The 14,344-nt window shown below is 39.9% G+C and overlaps 1 protein-coding gene across 4 annotated transcripts; it reads left to right on the top strand.

Moving 5' to 3' along the window:
• The first annotated feature begins 470 nt into the window (after positions 1 to 470).
• On the top strand, positions 471 to 13,591 carry LOC107689073 (SH2B adapter protein 1-like). Of its 4 annotated transcripts, none has more exons than XM_016486970.1 (11): positions 471 to 828; positions 1,110 to 1,155; positions 2,306 to 4,363; positions 5,058 to 5,159; positions 5,694 to 5,785; positions 5,930 to 6,015; positions 6,279 to 6,431; positions 8,027 to 8,238; positions 9,246 to 9,420; positions 11,314 to 11,404; positions 12,816 to 12,918. In XM_016486970.1, the coding sequence occupies exons 3-11, from the start codon at positions 2,687 to 2,689 to the stop codon at positions 12,835 to 12,837; spliced, it is 2,610 nt and encodes an 869-aa protein (XP_016342456.1). In that variant the 5' UTR covers positions 471 to 828; positions 1,110 to 1,155; positions 2,306 to 2,686; the 3' UTR covers positions 12,838 to 12,918. The 4 variants fall into 4 exon arrangements, with proteins under 4 accessions (XP_016342456.1, XP_016342459.1, XP_016342460.1 ...); XM_016486973.1 differs by having other exon boundaries at positions 11,314 to 11,433; positions 12,816 to 12,887; XM_016486974.1 differs by lacking the exon at positions 11,314 to 11,404 and having other exon boundaries at positions 12,816 to 13,591.
• Positions 13,592 to 14,344: the final 753 nt, after the last annotated feature.

The raw sequence follows: 14,344 nt of genomic DNA, 5'->3' as shown, positions 1-14,344 counted from the left end.
GCCCAAAAGGGGGGGTGGGAGCACCAAAGGGGTAAAAAAAAAAAAAAAAAGTCTGTTGCAGGACAGTTACAGTTAGGAGATTTTGGAGTCAAATTAAATCAGATCTTTTACAAATTCTGTAGCTACTCAGATACACAAAATTACATTATGAAAATATTATGGGTTAAACATTTTTATTTTATCTGTATTTTACATAGCATTTATCATTTTTTCAGTCATCTGAATAGCTTTCAGTGAGCACAGCTTCTTTTACTGGAATAATCAAGAAGCAATCTCAAGTTCTGTGTATTACAGCCTCCATATATGACTCAGCCATCAGAGCAACATCCATCCTTGTTTCACTTTTTTACACAACTGTCCAATCAATGTGGCTTCTCCAACAAGTGCACATCCCTCTTTCTCAGATGTTTTTTTTTCTCCCATTGAAAATCCCCCTTCTCCAACACTCCCTGTCCCCCAACCTACACCCTCTCCCACTGTATCGCGAGAGACTGATTGGGACAGCAGACAGAGAAATATTCATATACCTGCAACAAGAGCAGTTGCAAAACCCTTATGAATAAATAGATACCATATGATTCATCAATACGTTTAGCATCAACGGGGTACAGCTAGACGGAGAGGAATGAATAGTAATTTGAATACTGGCAGACACACTGCCTGCTTAGCAATACAGCCAGCTAGCTGACCAGCAGCTCAAACTTGATCATTTTTTAGCAGTGCTGGGCTAGCTAGTTAGCACGAGGCTTGTTCAATATACATTTGCACTTAAACTTTTTCGGATTTCACTCACGCCAGCGAACAAATTGCGTCTTTTGTGCAAAAAAGGTGAGTTCATTTGACATTTTGTTTCTATTCCATGAGATCGTTAGCAAACTAACTTAGACAGCGTTTTCATGAGCTAAAGTTAACTGGCTACGTTAGCCCGAGTTAGCTTGGTGTGTTGACATTATCAGCATGAGAGCTTATTATGACAATTAACTTAAACTTCTTTCAGTCAGCTAGTTAAGTGAAGCGTGTTGTTAAGCCTTGTATGGTTTCTCATATCGCTTAATTTTATTGTAATTGCAAATGACAGGCATTTATGCTTGATGTGTTTTTCTTTACAGCTATCTTAACTGCATCGGCCTTGCGTTACACACTGGCCTGAAGATGGTGAGTTATCACCAGAGCTTACGAGCATCATTTGAGCATCTTCCGCTTATGTAAAACGTCCTAACTGGTTTCGTTTCGATTAGTTTTGGTTCTCCCATTTTTTGGTTGAATGTGGCTCTTTAATAATATAAATGAGAAATTAGCGCTCAGCAAGTTCTTAAGATTTCAGGTGTATTGAGTCTCATAACTCATCAACACCCTTCATGAATGACACTTAAAACGTATAAATTTGCATCATTGGAAGTGCTGCAAAGCTTGTGCTTAGATTGATAATGTTCATGAAATGCTTAGTGGGAATTGTTAAAGCCAATTTTCCTTATGTGACATACTTTTTAAGGACACGTTTGTGCTTAAAAACAGAATCTAGGCTTAAACATCTTACTATATTATGAACAGCATTGTAACGATTGTAATGTAAATTTCTATAAAATATAAATGAGCATTGAGCACATTTAAATTTTTTTTAAATGACAGGAGTCACATTGGATCAAGAGAGATGTACTGTGAAGTTATTATTATTTATTACATATACTTTGTGTTTTTATAGATAGATAAAAAAAAACTATCATAATTTATTCATTTTCATGATTTTTCCAAACCTGTATGACATTCTTCTGTGGAATACAAAAAGAGATGTTAAGCAGAAAGACATCCTCAGTCTCCATTCACTTTCATTGCATTATTCTTCTATCCAAGGAAGTAGTCATTCTGCCATATATCTCCTCATTCAGGTTTGTAACACCATGATGATGAGTAAATATGACATAATTTTCATTTTTGGGTGAATGATCCCTATAACTGTCATGTTGTTATAATTTCTGTGTTTTAAATAAATTGTGTTTGTTAAGACCACTTTGTTATTAATTATTATTATTTTATTTATTAATTTTTTCAAAAATAACAGTATTAATTTTGTCAATTTTTTTCCTCTATATTTGACTTTTAGGTCACAAATCCCTACCACAGAATCTTCGCAGAGCCTTAAAATCGGAGATCACCTTAACTGTCATGTTGTTATAATTTCTGTGTTTTAAATAAATTGTGTTTGTTAAGACCACTTTGTTATTAATTATTATTATTTTATTTATTAATTTTTTCAAAAATAACAGTATTAATTTTGTCAATTTTTTCCTCTATATTTGACTTTTAGGTCACAAATCCCTACCACAGAATCCTCGCAGAGCCTTAAAATCGGAGATCACCTGAGAACCACCATCAGCTCAGCCTGCTGCTCATGACATGTTTTAGTGTTATTCCCCGAACATATATTTACACATTTTGTGTAGAATGTGAACTATTTTAGAGCACCAGACGTTGGCGTTACAAAGTCAAATCATTTTCTTTAAATGGGGGAAAACAAATATCAGTAATTTTCAGGCCACATTTTCCGGTCAGGTTTTCCAAATTCATGTCTATTGTAAAACCATAGCCTGATGAGCAGATCGCGTGCCCCCCAAACACACATAGATCACAACGACCCTGATGTCCCTGATGATCGGTTGGTCTTAAATTGGTTACTTATTTGTTAGTCATGAACGGCTCCCTCTTAACCCCGCCCAGTCCACGGGCTGCGGCTAATTCGTCTCCCCTTCCACCCTCCCCGTCTCCATCACCTTCTCCTCCATCTCCATCACTGTTGCCCCTCTCCACAAGACCCCCACCACTGCCTCCGCCAACTCCTGCAAGTCAGCCCTTGTCATCGTTATCTGAAACACCCACACCATCTCCGTCTCCCTGCCTTAGCTGGACCGAGTTCTGTGAGCTCCACGCCCGAGTAGCCGCCGGTGACTTTGCCCGGCATTTCCGGGCCTTCTTGCAGGAGAACCCTCATTACTCCCCTGATTCGGCAGCTGCTTTTTGCCGCCGCTTTACCGACAGATTCGTTCGACATTTCGAGAGCGAGCTCGAGGGGACCGGTGTCAGCAGGGAAGGAACGGTGAGCTGGGTTGCCCAACCCGACGTTACATCGCTGGAGGAGGACGCAGCATCTCCGTCCCTGTTGCCGCCAGAAGCCACCACCCCATGCCCACCTACTCACACGCAGGCTGCGCCCAAACCGGTCTCGACCCAGGAGGGCCACAGCACGGAGCAATTCCACAGTGCTGGAACATTTCAGGACTCGTATGCTCATTCTCAGATTCTCCCACCATCCTCCTCTTCGTCATGCTCTTCCTCTATGGGCGGGAATAATGGGCGGAGGGAGGAGAGGGGAATAGCGGTCAAACATAACCAACCTGGATACAAAGACCTGGAAGAAGAAGAAGACAGCTGGGTGGGGCCTGTCGCCGGAGAGGAGGTGGAGACGGACGTAGTAGGAAGGGACAATGAGGGCGGGGGTGATACGACCTTGGAAAGAGCCGATCTCAGCCAGACTCCGACATGCCCCAATCCCTCTAGCACACCAGCAAACTTTGGGTCAAAAGGCAATGGGACACCCATTGGGGGTCACTCTAAGAATAAACTAAAAAAGCGGTTCTCTTTGCGCAGCGTGGGCCGCAGCGTCAGAGGGAGCGTGCGAGGCATCTTGCACTGGCGCAGCTCCTCCAGTGACTCTCCTCAGAACTGCAGCTCGGGTAATTCTGCCCCGCTTCCTTCCAGTTACAGCTACACTACAGGCCTGCAAGACGCCAAGAGGAACTCCGCCTCGCAGGTTGTTCCCACTTCTCTCCCTGTCTCTCTCTCACTTCCCCTCTCTCTCCCTCACTCTTCGTCCTCTTCATTGCCCCCATCATCCTCCAGTAGCGCCACCTCTCTCTCGCTCTCTGAGGCCCGTGACTGGCGGAGAAGCAATGGGGATGGGGAGAAGGAGAAATGGAGTCACCGGTTGGAGAAACTGCGACTGTCTCGCTCACCGCCGCCGACTCTGTCCGCCACAGCTCCACCTTCCTCAGCCGTGTCGCCCTCGGCGATACCACCAAGCAGCATCGGTGCCCCGAGGAAGATGGGCAGGCTGGTACGGGAGGGAGGTGTGACCGTGTGCTCGTCTTTGGACGAGTTTGCCAGCACTCATGGGTTCCCGGGATTTTCCTTTGGACTGCTGCACCACGGCACAGACAGCACAGCGTCAGGACATCCCACGGCCATGGGAGGAGCTGCAGATGGAAGGGGTATGCGTTGGCACAAGTGCCGTCTAGTTCTGAAAGAACGAGATAAGGATGGAGGGGATGGAGGGTTGGAGTATTTCCTGGAGTTTTACATCCCACCTAAGGTGAGTGAGATGATTTCTGCTCTTATGTAAATTGTGTGGAAATTTGTATTTACATAGATTTACACATTTTATATATGCACCACCATCGTTCATAAGTTTGAGGTCATGTGATGTTTTAATGTGTTTGAAAGAAGTCTTTAATGCTCACCAAGGCTGCATTTACGTGATCATAAATACAGTGAAACATTAATATTGTGAAATATTATATTTTAAAGGGACTGTTTTCTATTTGAATATATTTTCAAATGTAATATATTCCTCCATTAGGAAAGTTGATTTTTTTTTTCATAGAAATCATTACTCCAGTCTGCAGTGTCACATGATCCTTCAGAAATCATTCTAATATGCTGATTTGCTGCTAAATAAACATTTATTATTATTATAAATGTTGAAAACAGTTGTGCTGCTTAATTTTGTTGTTGAAACTGTGATACCTTTCTTCAGGATTCTTTGATGAATATAAAGTTCAGAAGAAAAGCAGTTATTTGTTCTTTTATAATGTTATAAATACCTTTACTGTCACTTTTGACCAGTTTAATGCATCCCTGCTGAATAAAATATTAATTTCTTGTAAAAAATCTTACTGACCCCAAACCTTTGAAGAGTAGTGTATGTATATGTATTTAGTCATTTGTATGATTATAGTTTAAGTTATAAATCATTTATTTATTTTGATGTTTTTGAATACTTCTAGTCCTCCAAGCCCAGACTGACTGTCCCATGCTGCTCAATTGTTGATGTGAGGAGCACTACAGCTATAGAGGTACCAGACAAAGAGAACACCTTCCTTCTACAGGTACTTCAGCACATCTCTATTTTTGTCTTTAGTAGTTAGTCAAATCTGCAATAATGATGTGTGAACTTTACCCTAACTTTACTTTACATATGTAATAAAGATGTTGATGCCACTGTCATCTGATGTCTCATTAATGGTTGTGCACAAATATGCCATGTTTGATGAGCTTTGTTGATCATTAAATTGCTTTTGTTAAACATCCCTTCTCAGTTTGTTGTATAGATACATTACAGGATGAAGAATGTATGTTGTAAATGACTTAAAACATATTTCATGACTATTGCTTTAGAAATTAAGCTTTTTGTTTGGTGGTTACAAAGCAACAAAGTGTTCACAAGCACTAAATATATTTTGATACAAATAGAATCTAAAAAAAATCTTTGGTGAATTTTAAATATTTTATTCAAAATTGTGATTGCACGTCACTTTGCATTCAGTTACGTCCTGTGTTGTAACACCCTTTTCAAAGATCCAAATCATTAAAAAATGAACAGGTTGCTTATCCACACATTTGATCTCTTTGTGTTTTCTCAGTTGGAAGGTCAGGTGCAGTACGTGATCGAGACCAGAGATGCGGTTCAGATGAGAGCTTGGCTTAGTGACATCAGAAACGCCATTTGTTTGAGGTAAGTCTTCGTGTTTCGAATCATTAAAAGGTGAAAGCACAATGTATATTGAAAGGTTATAAAGAGCTCATACTTAGTAGTTTGCTTGCATGTATGACAATCAAAACTCAGATCTCAAATGTACTCCTTGACATTTCTCATCAGTGAGCAAGAGGATGTTGAGGGAGTGTGTGGCAGTGCTCTCACCGACCTCAGTGGTATGCCAGAATTCAATGACCACCTGTCTCAAGGTAAGCGTTTGGAGATGATGTCACCATGATGTGGTCAGCTGCATTCAGGACAGTATGTGTAATGGGACATGTGCTTACGTGATGTTTGCCAGTGCTAGAATCAGCCCACAAAACTCAGAGGGGAGCAATTTTGTGATTAACAGGCATTAAAAACATCCGATCCTGAATTAAAATATTTATATTTAACAGTAAAAATGAATACAAATGTTTATCAGTAAATACAGATGGTGATATATGAGTTATTTGATGTGTTTTCACTATAGTGTGCTATGGTGGAGTTGGTGGTTCTCCCCTGCTGGAGCCTCTACCTCCTGAGTTGCCACCCCGTGCCCCTCTTGATGAATCAGACAGTCGACTGCTTGGTGGGGGCGGAGCTGGTCTTGGCACACCTTTTGCTGAAACTCCTGATGCCACAGGTGCTGTACTGTGCGAAACACACACACATTTTAGTAGAGACCACGATGACATCTATGTTACTCTAATCCTGTTAATATTTTAATGCATTTGTAAACATTTAATGATTAAATAGGGCACAGAAGTCAGTGTTTCAGTCCAAGTTGCTTACTTAATTTCTGCGAAAAAAACAGGAATATTGAGAAAACAATTTGCAAATAAAACTGAATCCCTGTCCCTCATGTTAAACAAAATCATCAATTACATGGTTGGCTCCAAATTAAAAATAATTTTAGCCACAAGGAATTCAATGAAGATTTCAATAAAGTCAGCATGAAATAAAAATTCACCTATTTATTTTCTAATTCCATCTTTTTGATCTTACTGTGAATGACATCCATGCATGTTTTCTGTTTTAAATAATTTTTTGATGTGGTAATTCATAATCAAAATAACGTGACGTATGCTGTCTGCCATGTTTTTTTTTTTTCGATAATCCATTGTCGTCTCTGAGCAAATTATTTAGTAGCATGGCTCATCTTTTTTATCCGGTATTGCAAAGTCCAGATAAAAATTCACTATATGGACAAAAATATTGGGACACACCTCTTAATTATAGAATTTAAGTGTTTCAATCAGGCCCATTTCCACAGGTGTATAAAATCAAGTACCTAGCCATGCAGTTTGCACAAACATTTGTGAAAAAAATGGGTCGTTCTGAAGAATTCAGCTGTGGTATTGTAATGGGATGCCACCTTTGCAATATATTAGTTCATAAAATTTCTTCCCTGCTAGATATTCCATGGTCAGCTGTTAGTGGTATTATTGAAAAGTTGAAGCGTTTAGGAATAGCAGCAGCCATGAAACAGAAGACAACGTAAAGTCATAGAGAGGCGTGCTGAGGTGCATGGTGCGTAAAAGTCACCAACGTTCTGTTGATTTCATAACTGAAGATTTCCAAACGTCCACTGGCATTAATATCAGCACAAAAACTGTGCAGCAGGAGATTCATTGAATGAGTTTACATGGCTGAGCAGCTGCATGAAAGCCTCACATCACCCAGTACAATGCCAAGCGTCAGATAGAGTGGCATAAAGCATGCTGACACTGGACTCTGGTGCAGTGGAAACCTGTTCTGTGGAGTGACGAATCACGCTTCTCTGTTTGTCAATCTAATGGGCAAAGTCTGGATTGGGCAGATACCTGACTGTGCCTGAACACTACCTGCCTGACATTGTGCCAACTGTAAAGTTTGGAGGAGGGATAATGGTATGGAGCTGTTTTTGAGAGATTAGGCTAGGCCCCCACACAGAGTCATGACCTTAGCCCAATCGAATACCTTTGAGATTTTGAGCCAGACCTTCTCGTCCAACATTAGCACCTGACCTCACAAATGCTGTACTGGATAAAAGGACAAACAGCCGTTGTAGCTGTCATATATTAATGTCTATGTATTTAGAATGCGATATCATTAAAGTCCCTGTTGGTGTAATGGTCAGGTGTCCCAATACAATCTCCATATAGTGTACACGGATGGAATCCCAGCTACTGACATCAACGCTTACCCTTATCATAGACCAAGATCAGAGGTATTCAGTTTGTTCCTTGTTTTCCACAGGGTCATTCCTGTTCTCTGAAGGTTCTGTTTCAGAGACGGTGGAACATCCTCTGAGTGAGTGTCAGTGGTTCCACGGCACACTGTCCCGTCTTAAGGCGGCCCAGCTGGTGCTGGCAGGCGGCATGGCCAGCCATGGAGTGTTCCTTGTGCGTCAGAGTGAGACACGGCGTGGGGAGTATGTCCTCACCTTCAACTTCCAGGGCAAAGCAAAGGTAAATGCGAATGGGGGTGTTTATTTACACTACCATTTAAAAGTTTGAAGTCAGTAAGTTGCTTTTTTTTTTTATATGCTCACCAATGCTGAAATTATTTGATCAAAAAGAAAGATATTATGAAATATAATTGCAATTTAAAATAACTGTTTTCTATTTGAATACATTTAAATATGTAATTAACTTCAGTGATGGCAAAGCAGAATTTTCAGCAGCCATTACTCCAGATACATGAACTTTCAGAAATCATTCTAATATCCTTATTTGATGCTCAGGAAACATTTCTTCTAACCAGTCTTGAAAAAAGTTTGCTTGAGAAACTGCTTAATATTTTTAAATGGCAATACTTTTCTTTTCAGGATTGAATAGAAAAGAAATACGAATAGAAAGTTCAGAAAAACAGCATTTATTTTAAACAGAAATTGTAACATAAAAGTCTTTACTGAGACTGACATGTTTATTAAAGCAATAAGCCCCAAGAAGCCGTGGTTTACAGTGAATTTATAACAGCTAAGGGGCGTTGTTAGGCATGACGCAAAGCGGAGTAAAAACGGTTGTTCCATATACGTAGTAAGGTTTCACAGAATAAAACAGCAAATAAAGTGTAATGATATTAATAAAAACAGTATTCTTCCACCAAACAATGTAGTTCCTCAGAAACCGTTGTGGTTGCAACAAAGTGGTACGTAAACGAAGGTGTATGTTTGTAGAGCAATTTACAACAGCTTCGAACGTGGCTCAACAAATCAGAATCAAGGACCGGAACTATCCGTTTTATAACAATTTAATAGAGGTCTACTGATTAATGTTAATGTTATCAGTCAGTTATCACTGTTGGTAAAATCCACCGGTCCATCTCTACAATTTAATGCACCCTTTCTGAATAAAATTGTTCATTTCAAACTTTTGAGCGGTAGTGTACATTTGATGAGGAGTATCAGTATGTGTTACAAAACCACTTTATAGAGTAAATATCTCTTCCTTCTGCTTTGGCATCTTTCTTCCAGCACTTGCGTCTCTCCCTGAACGAGGATGGACAGTGTCGTGTGCAGCATCTCTGGTTCCAGTCCATTTTTGACATGCTGGAGCATTTCCGTGTGCACCCCATTCCCCTGGAGTCTGGGGGTGCCTCTGATGTCACCCTCATCAGCTTTGTGGGGGCCACGAATGTCCGGCAACCAGGTATGGAAGGCTGGGCTCAACTTTAAGGCATGAGGGTTTACAGCAGAGCATAGATAACAGGGAAATGCTGCATTTTTAGATGACAGATAATTTGTGAGAGCACAGGCAGGTAAGTGATCACAGGTGCCACTTGCATCTCCCTCAGAACAGCTGAATGGATAAAAAATGGATATAAATACACTGACTATATATCCAAGTCTTTGTTTATTAGTTGTTTATTTGATATTTTATACACTGAATTATACATGGGGTTTTTAAATATAACACTTGTGATTAAATGTATAACAATGTTACATTTTCTAAAGCAATTGTTAGCATGTATATAATTTGACAATTTAATTTCTGTTCTGAGTGATTTTTGAAAAGCTCAGAAACTTCAAAGCTGATTGAAACTGATTTGAAATACAAGTCTCTGATGCAGAAAAACCCTTTTTATAGGTTATTCATTTATAAATGAAACCCAGATGATACATTTTGCAAAGGTAAAGTCATTTGCATTCTTGGTATGGTAAAATTAAATTATTATTGATACTCGGGGAGTGAAATATCACCCAAGAGTGAATCACTGCCATGCATAGAAATGTTAATGCGTACACGAGTCTGCACCTTCACACCACATGTGACATGACATCCATAAACTATGACTCAGATTGTTTTACTGTTGAATTATTATATCATATCATATGTTTGCATTTCCTGTGCATTTTGATACCATTTCAGAAATATTGACTTGTTTTTGTGAGAGAGAGTAGTATGACTGCATTAACTATGACAAAGTGATTGATCACATTACTTTAATCAGTTGACAGCCCTAATTAAGACATAAATGTTAAGTTAAACAGCTGTTTTGGGGGAGATCCTGGTGGGCCCATGAAATGAAAAAAATAACAAGAAAGATTTCTTTGAAGGCATTCATCTCCTGTCAGTTTGATTGTCTTGAATCCTGGGAAGATTTTAGCGACACAAGAGGAAAATTTTAGCGTCTTTGGCACTGAGCTTGTGTGTGTCATGTGAGTGGGATGAATCTGGAGAGTGATCATATGTGTATTTGTGTATGTGTGTATTCATAAACAACATGGCCACTGCATGAGTTGTTTGCACCTGTCACAGAGATATGACTAAATTTGGGATCACCCTGTGTGTGAGATCACTTCCTGTCACGGCATGCTTTTGAAAGGACACATTGTGCAAGCATCTGCTACGACTACTCACGCACACACGGATCCATCGCTGCTGCCAGAGTCAGCTGTTGGCTGGCTGTGCATGGCTTTGTTTTTTGTTTTTTTGACAATGATTGTCTCTTAATTTGATTTTTGTGTGTTTGACCTGACATATTACCAGACTAAACTTCTCTTGAAACATTCAAAACATTCCTCAGCTCACCTTACCTACTATTTCCTCATCATGCCCTCCATCCTGTATTTCCTTTTCATCACTTTATATCATCTAGACCAGGGGTCACCAGACTCAGTCCTGGAGGGCCGGTGTTCTGCAGAGTTTAGCTCCAACCCTAATTAAACACACCTGAACCAGCTAATCAAGCTCTTACTAGGTGTACTTGAAACTTGCAGGCAGGTGTGTTGAGGCAAGTTGGAGCTAAACTCTGCAGGACACCGGCCCTCCAGGATCAAGTTTGGTGACCCCTGATCTAGACGCTACATTTATACTTCTCCTTCAGTGCATCTTTTCTCCTATTCTTCTACTATCTTCCATTCTTCTTTCCATCACCATTGCCTTCCTTCATTTTGATCTCTGGTCACTCACTAATTCATAGTGTACCTCTGCTCCTCTCCCTCCCCTCGTCCCGCTTCAGCCTCTGGCTTTCTCCATAGTGCATATCAGAGCTCTGATTGGCTGTTTCTGTTGTTGTTTGTCGTTGGGTCATCTTCGCAGGCCGGGAAAGGGCAGGCAGCCGCCCCACAGTCTGTGATGTCATCACCACGCGCCACCCCGACTCTCCATCAACCCCCATCTCTGACTGTGTGTAAGTGAGACCAGATTCAACAGAGAGAGATAGACAGAGAAGGTCTGAAAATCATGCTGGTACATGGGGGTTAGCAAATTAAACGCATAAAAATATTAAAGGTACAGCACTAAAAACAGCTTGTTTGATTCTAAGTGTCAGATACAGACTACTGTGCAAACTTTTTGGGTCAGCAAGTCTTATACTTACCAAGGCTGCATTTTTTTTAATCAAAAATACAATAAAACAGTAATATTGTGAAATATTATTACAATTTAATATACCCGTTTTCTATTTTAATATATTTTAAAATGTAATTTAATGCTCTGATGGCAAAGCTACATTTTCAGCATCATTACTCCAGTCTCTTCAGTGTCACATGATCCTTCAGAAATCATTTTATTACGGTGGTTTGCTGCTCAATAAACATTTTATTATTATTACCAGTGTTGAAAACATCTGTGCTGCTTTATACTTCCTAGAAACTATTTTAAATTTCTTTGATGCATAGAAAGTTCAAAAGATCAGCAATTATTTAAAACCTTTTTAATAATGTAATTTTTAAACTTTTTATTTAATGTCTTCACTGAAATTATTAATTTCTTAAAAAAAAAATAATTAAAAAAACTTACTGACCTCAAATAATAGTTGTGTGTTTCCTAGTGAAATAATATATTTAATGAGGAAAATGTGGGGTGGGACTGGACTGAATCATCAAAGTGGGTGTCATCATGCAAATCAGTCATTTCCAATGTACAGAGCAACTATACATTTCCCCACATTACACAAATATAAAAACATTCAGTTTTTTTACATTTGCATAAGATGAGGAAACTGTATTAAGGACGTAAATAGGGTCCATTTTAATTTCATGGCAACTGCGATGGTAGATGAAAGAGTAAATTGTGGGAAACATTTTGAGGAATACAGGATGTGAGGAAGAGGAAGCTTGTTAGAATAAGACAGAAAAGGAGTAGAGACAGGTCATCCGTTCACTTCAGTGCACATCTGTCTGCTTAACTTCCTCATTCACAGCTGGGTTTCAGTTGCACACATCCATCCTGAAATGTGTGTCGCAGGGTAACACATTCATTTAACATTTGCTCACTATAGCTTGCATTAATCGTAATCTTTATTAAATGTCACACATTTGTAGACAGTGAGCTCTGTCTCCATATAAACGTGATTCGGGATGTTTCAATGAGTCCGTATGTAACGAATGCAATCAATCGATGACTCTTTACGGCTGTTTAGTGGAGGCAGGGTGTGAACAGTCTGTGCAATGTGTTGACCGATTCCATTACTAGCATGTGTCATAGCTGAGATTTTCTTGCATCTTATTGTCATTACTTTCAATTTTTTGTCTTGTACACATTTAATTCTCATCCCTCTCACCTCCTGTACTGGTTCTCCTCTCTGTTGCTGTTCTCAGACTTGACCAGCAGACCCCGTAGTCCTCCTCAGCCACCTCCTCCCCCTCTGCCTCCCGGTCGCCCTCCGCCCCCAACCCCGCCGCAGGAACGAGGGAGCGAAACAGAGGCCGCCGGAGCAAGCAGCGGGGCGGAAGAGTGCGAGGAACGGGAGCGGGAGCCGCCTCTCCTCCAGCTGGAAGGGGTGGAGGGTGAGGAGAGAGAAGGAGGGAGAGCGAGAGCCATCGACAACCAGTACTCCTTCTTCTAAAACGGGGAGAACAACGAGGTGGGATAGAGGAGAGCCCTTCACAATCAGTTTTCAGTATTTTCCAGCGGAAGAACTGACCGATGGGTCACACGACCGAGTTATTAACACTATTAAACATGAGCTTTCATGGTGCGAGAGAGAGATGGAGAGAAAGAGAGAGAGACACCCAAACACATAAGCATATATGATACTGACGGTACATTTTTTGTTTTAAAACACTAAGTAATGGTACTACACTAAATTGGAGGTGCATTGTGAAAATGTTGGTCAGCTTTTACTAATTCGTTCTCCAGTGTTTGTCAGTGCGAAAGTTCCTCTGGTGCTGCTGCATAAGGAAGGTACGAAAGTGTCAGCGCCCACACTGAGCTAGTGTTGTGTTTTTAGCAACTTACTTCTTGAAGAGTCCTTCACGTCATCGCAATGTCAAGTCATTACAGTGTCGGACTCACTTATTGATTTAGATGTCTAGTATTCTTTGACCCTTCGCACTTATAAAAAGGAGTTTCTTTTTCCCCTCAGGTGAGCGGAGATTGTTACCCACCAGCACTCTTGTTATTATTATTAGTATTATTATTATTGTTACTGAAGCTTTTTAAGCTGTTTTCTTTTTGTTCTGCCACTGACAAATTACGAATGTCACAAATTAATAACTTTTCATTTCAATTGTACTGATTTTGCTAGTTCAGTAGCAGGCATTGCTTCAAGTTTAACAATGTCCATTTTTTGCCAAAAACATTCAAACCCAGCTCTCTGAAGTCCAGTAGTATTACTTCTTAAGGTTAATTACCATATTAAACATCTCCATAGTCTCCATTATTACCTCAGAGTCCTGATCTGTTGCCCAGCTCCTCTGCTCTCCCCCTCTTTCTCCCTCTCTGTCTTTACATCCTACCCTTCCTTTTAGCTTTACAGTCTTTGGTTTTATTGGTGCGTTTTTTTTTTTTAAGCTAGAGTCGAGAGGAGGGAGAGAGAGAATGTCCTTCATTTAAAAGAGAAATTGTTATTGAATACAAAAATGATAATAACTGATGATGATAATTTTGAATTTAATAATTGTCCAAATAATAGTATTATTTTTTGTTTGTTTGTTTCAAAATGCCGTTATTTTTGTTGTTTATTATATGAACACATAATATTTGTTCTCCAAAATCTGTTTTCTGTTTCTAATTTTTTGTGCCTTTTTATCTCTTCTAACCTCTCTGTCCCACTGCTGTCTCCTTCAAACTGTGCTTCAGTTTCCACAGATTTCAGGAAAACTTTTGAAAAGGAAAAAAAAGTATT

The sequence above is a fragment of the Sinocyclocheilus anshuiensis genome, unplaced genomic scaffold (genome assembly GCF_001515605.1).
Source record: "Sinocyclocheilus anshuiensis isolate Anshui unplaced genomic scaffold, SAMN03320099.WGS_v1.1 scaffold653, whole genome shotgun sequence".
Lineage (NCBI taxonomy): Eukaryota > Metazoa > Chordata > Actinopteri > Cypriniformes > Cyprinidae > Sinocyclocheilus > Sinocyclocheilus anshuiensis.
This window is presented reverse-complemented; position numbering and strand designations above follow the sequence as displayed.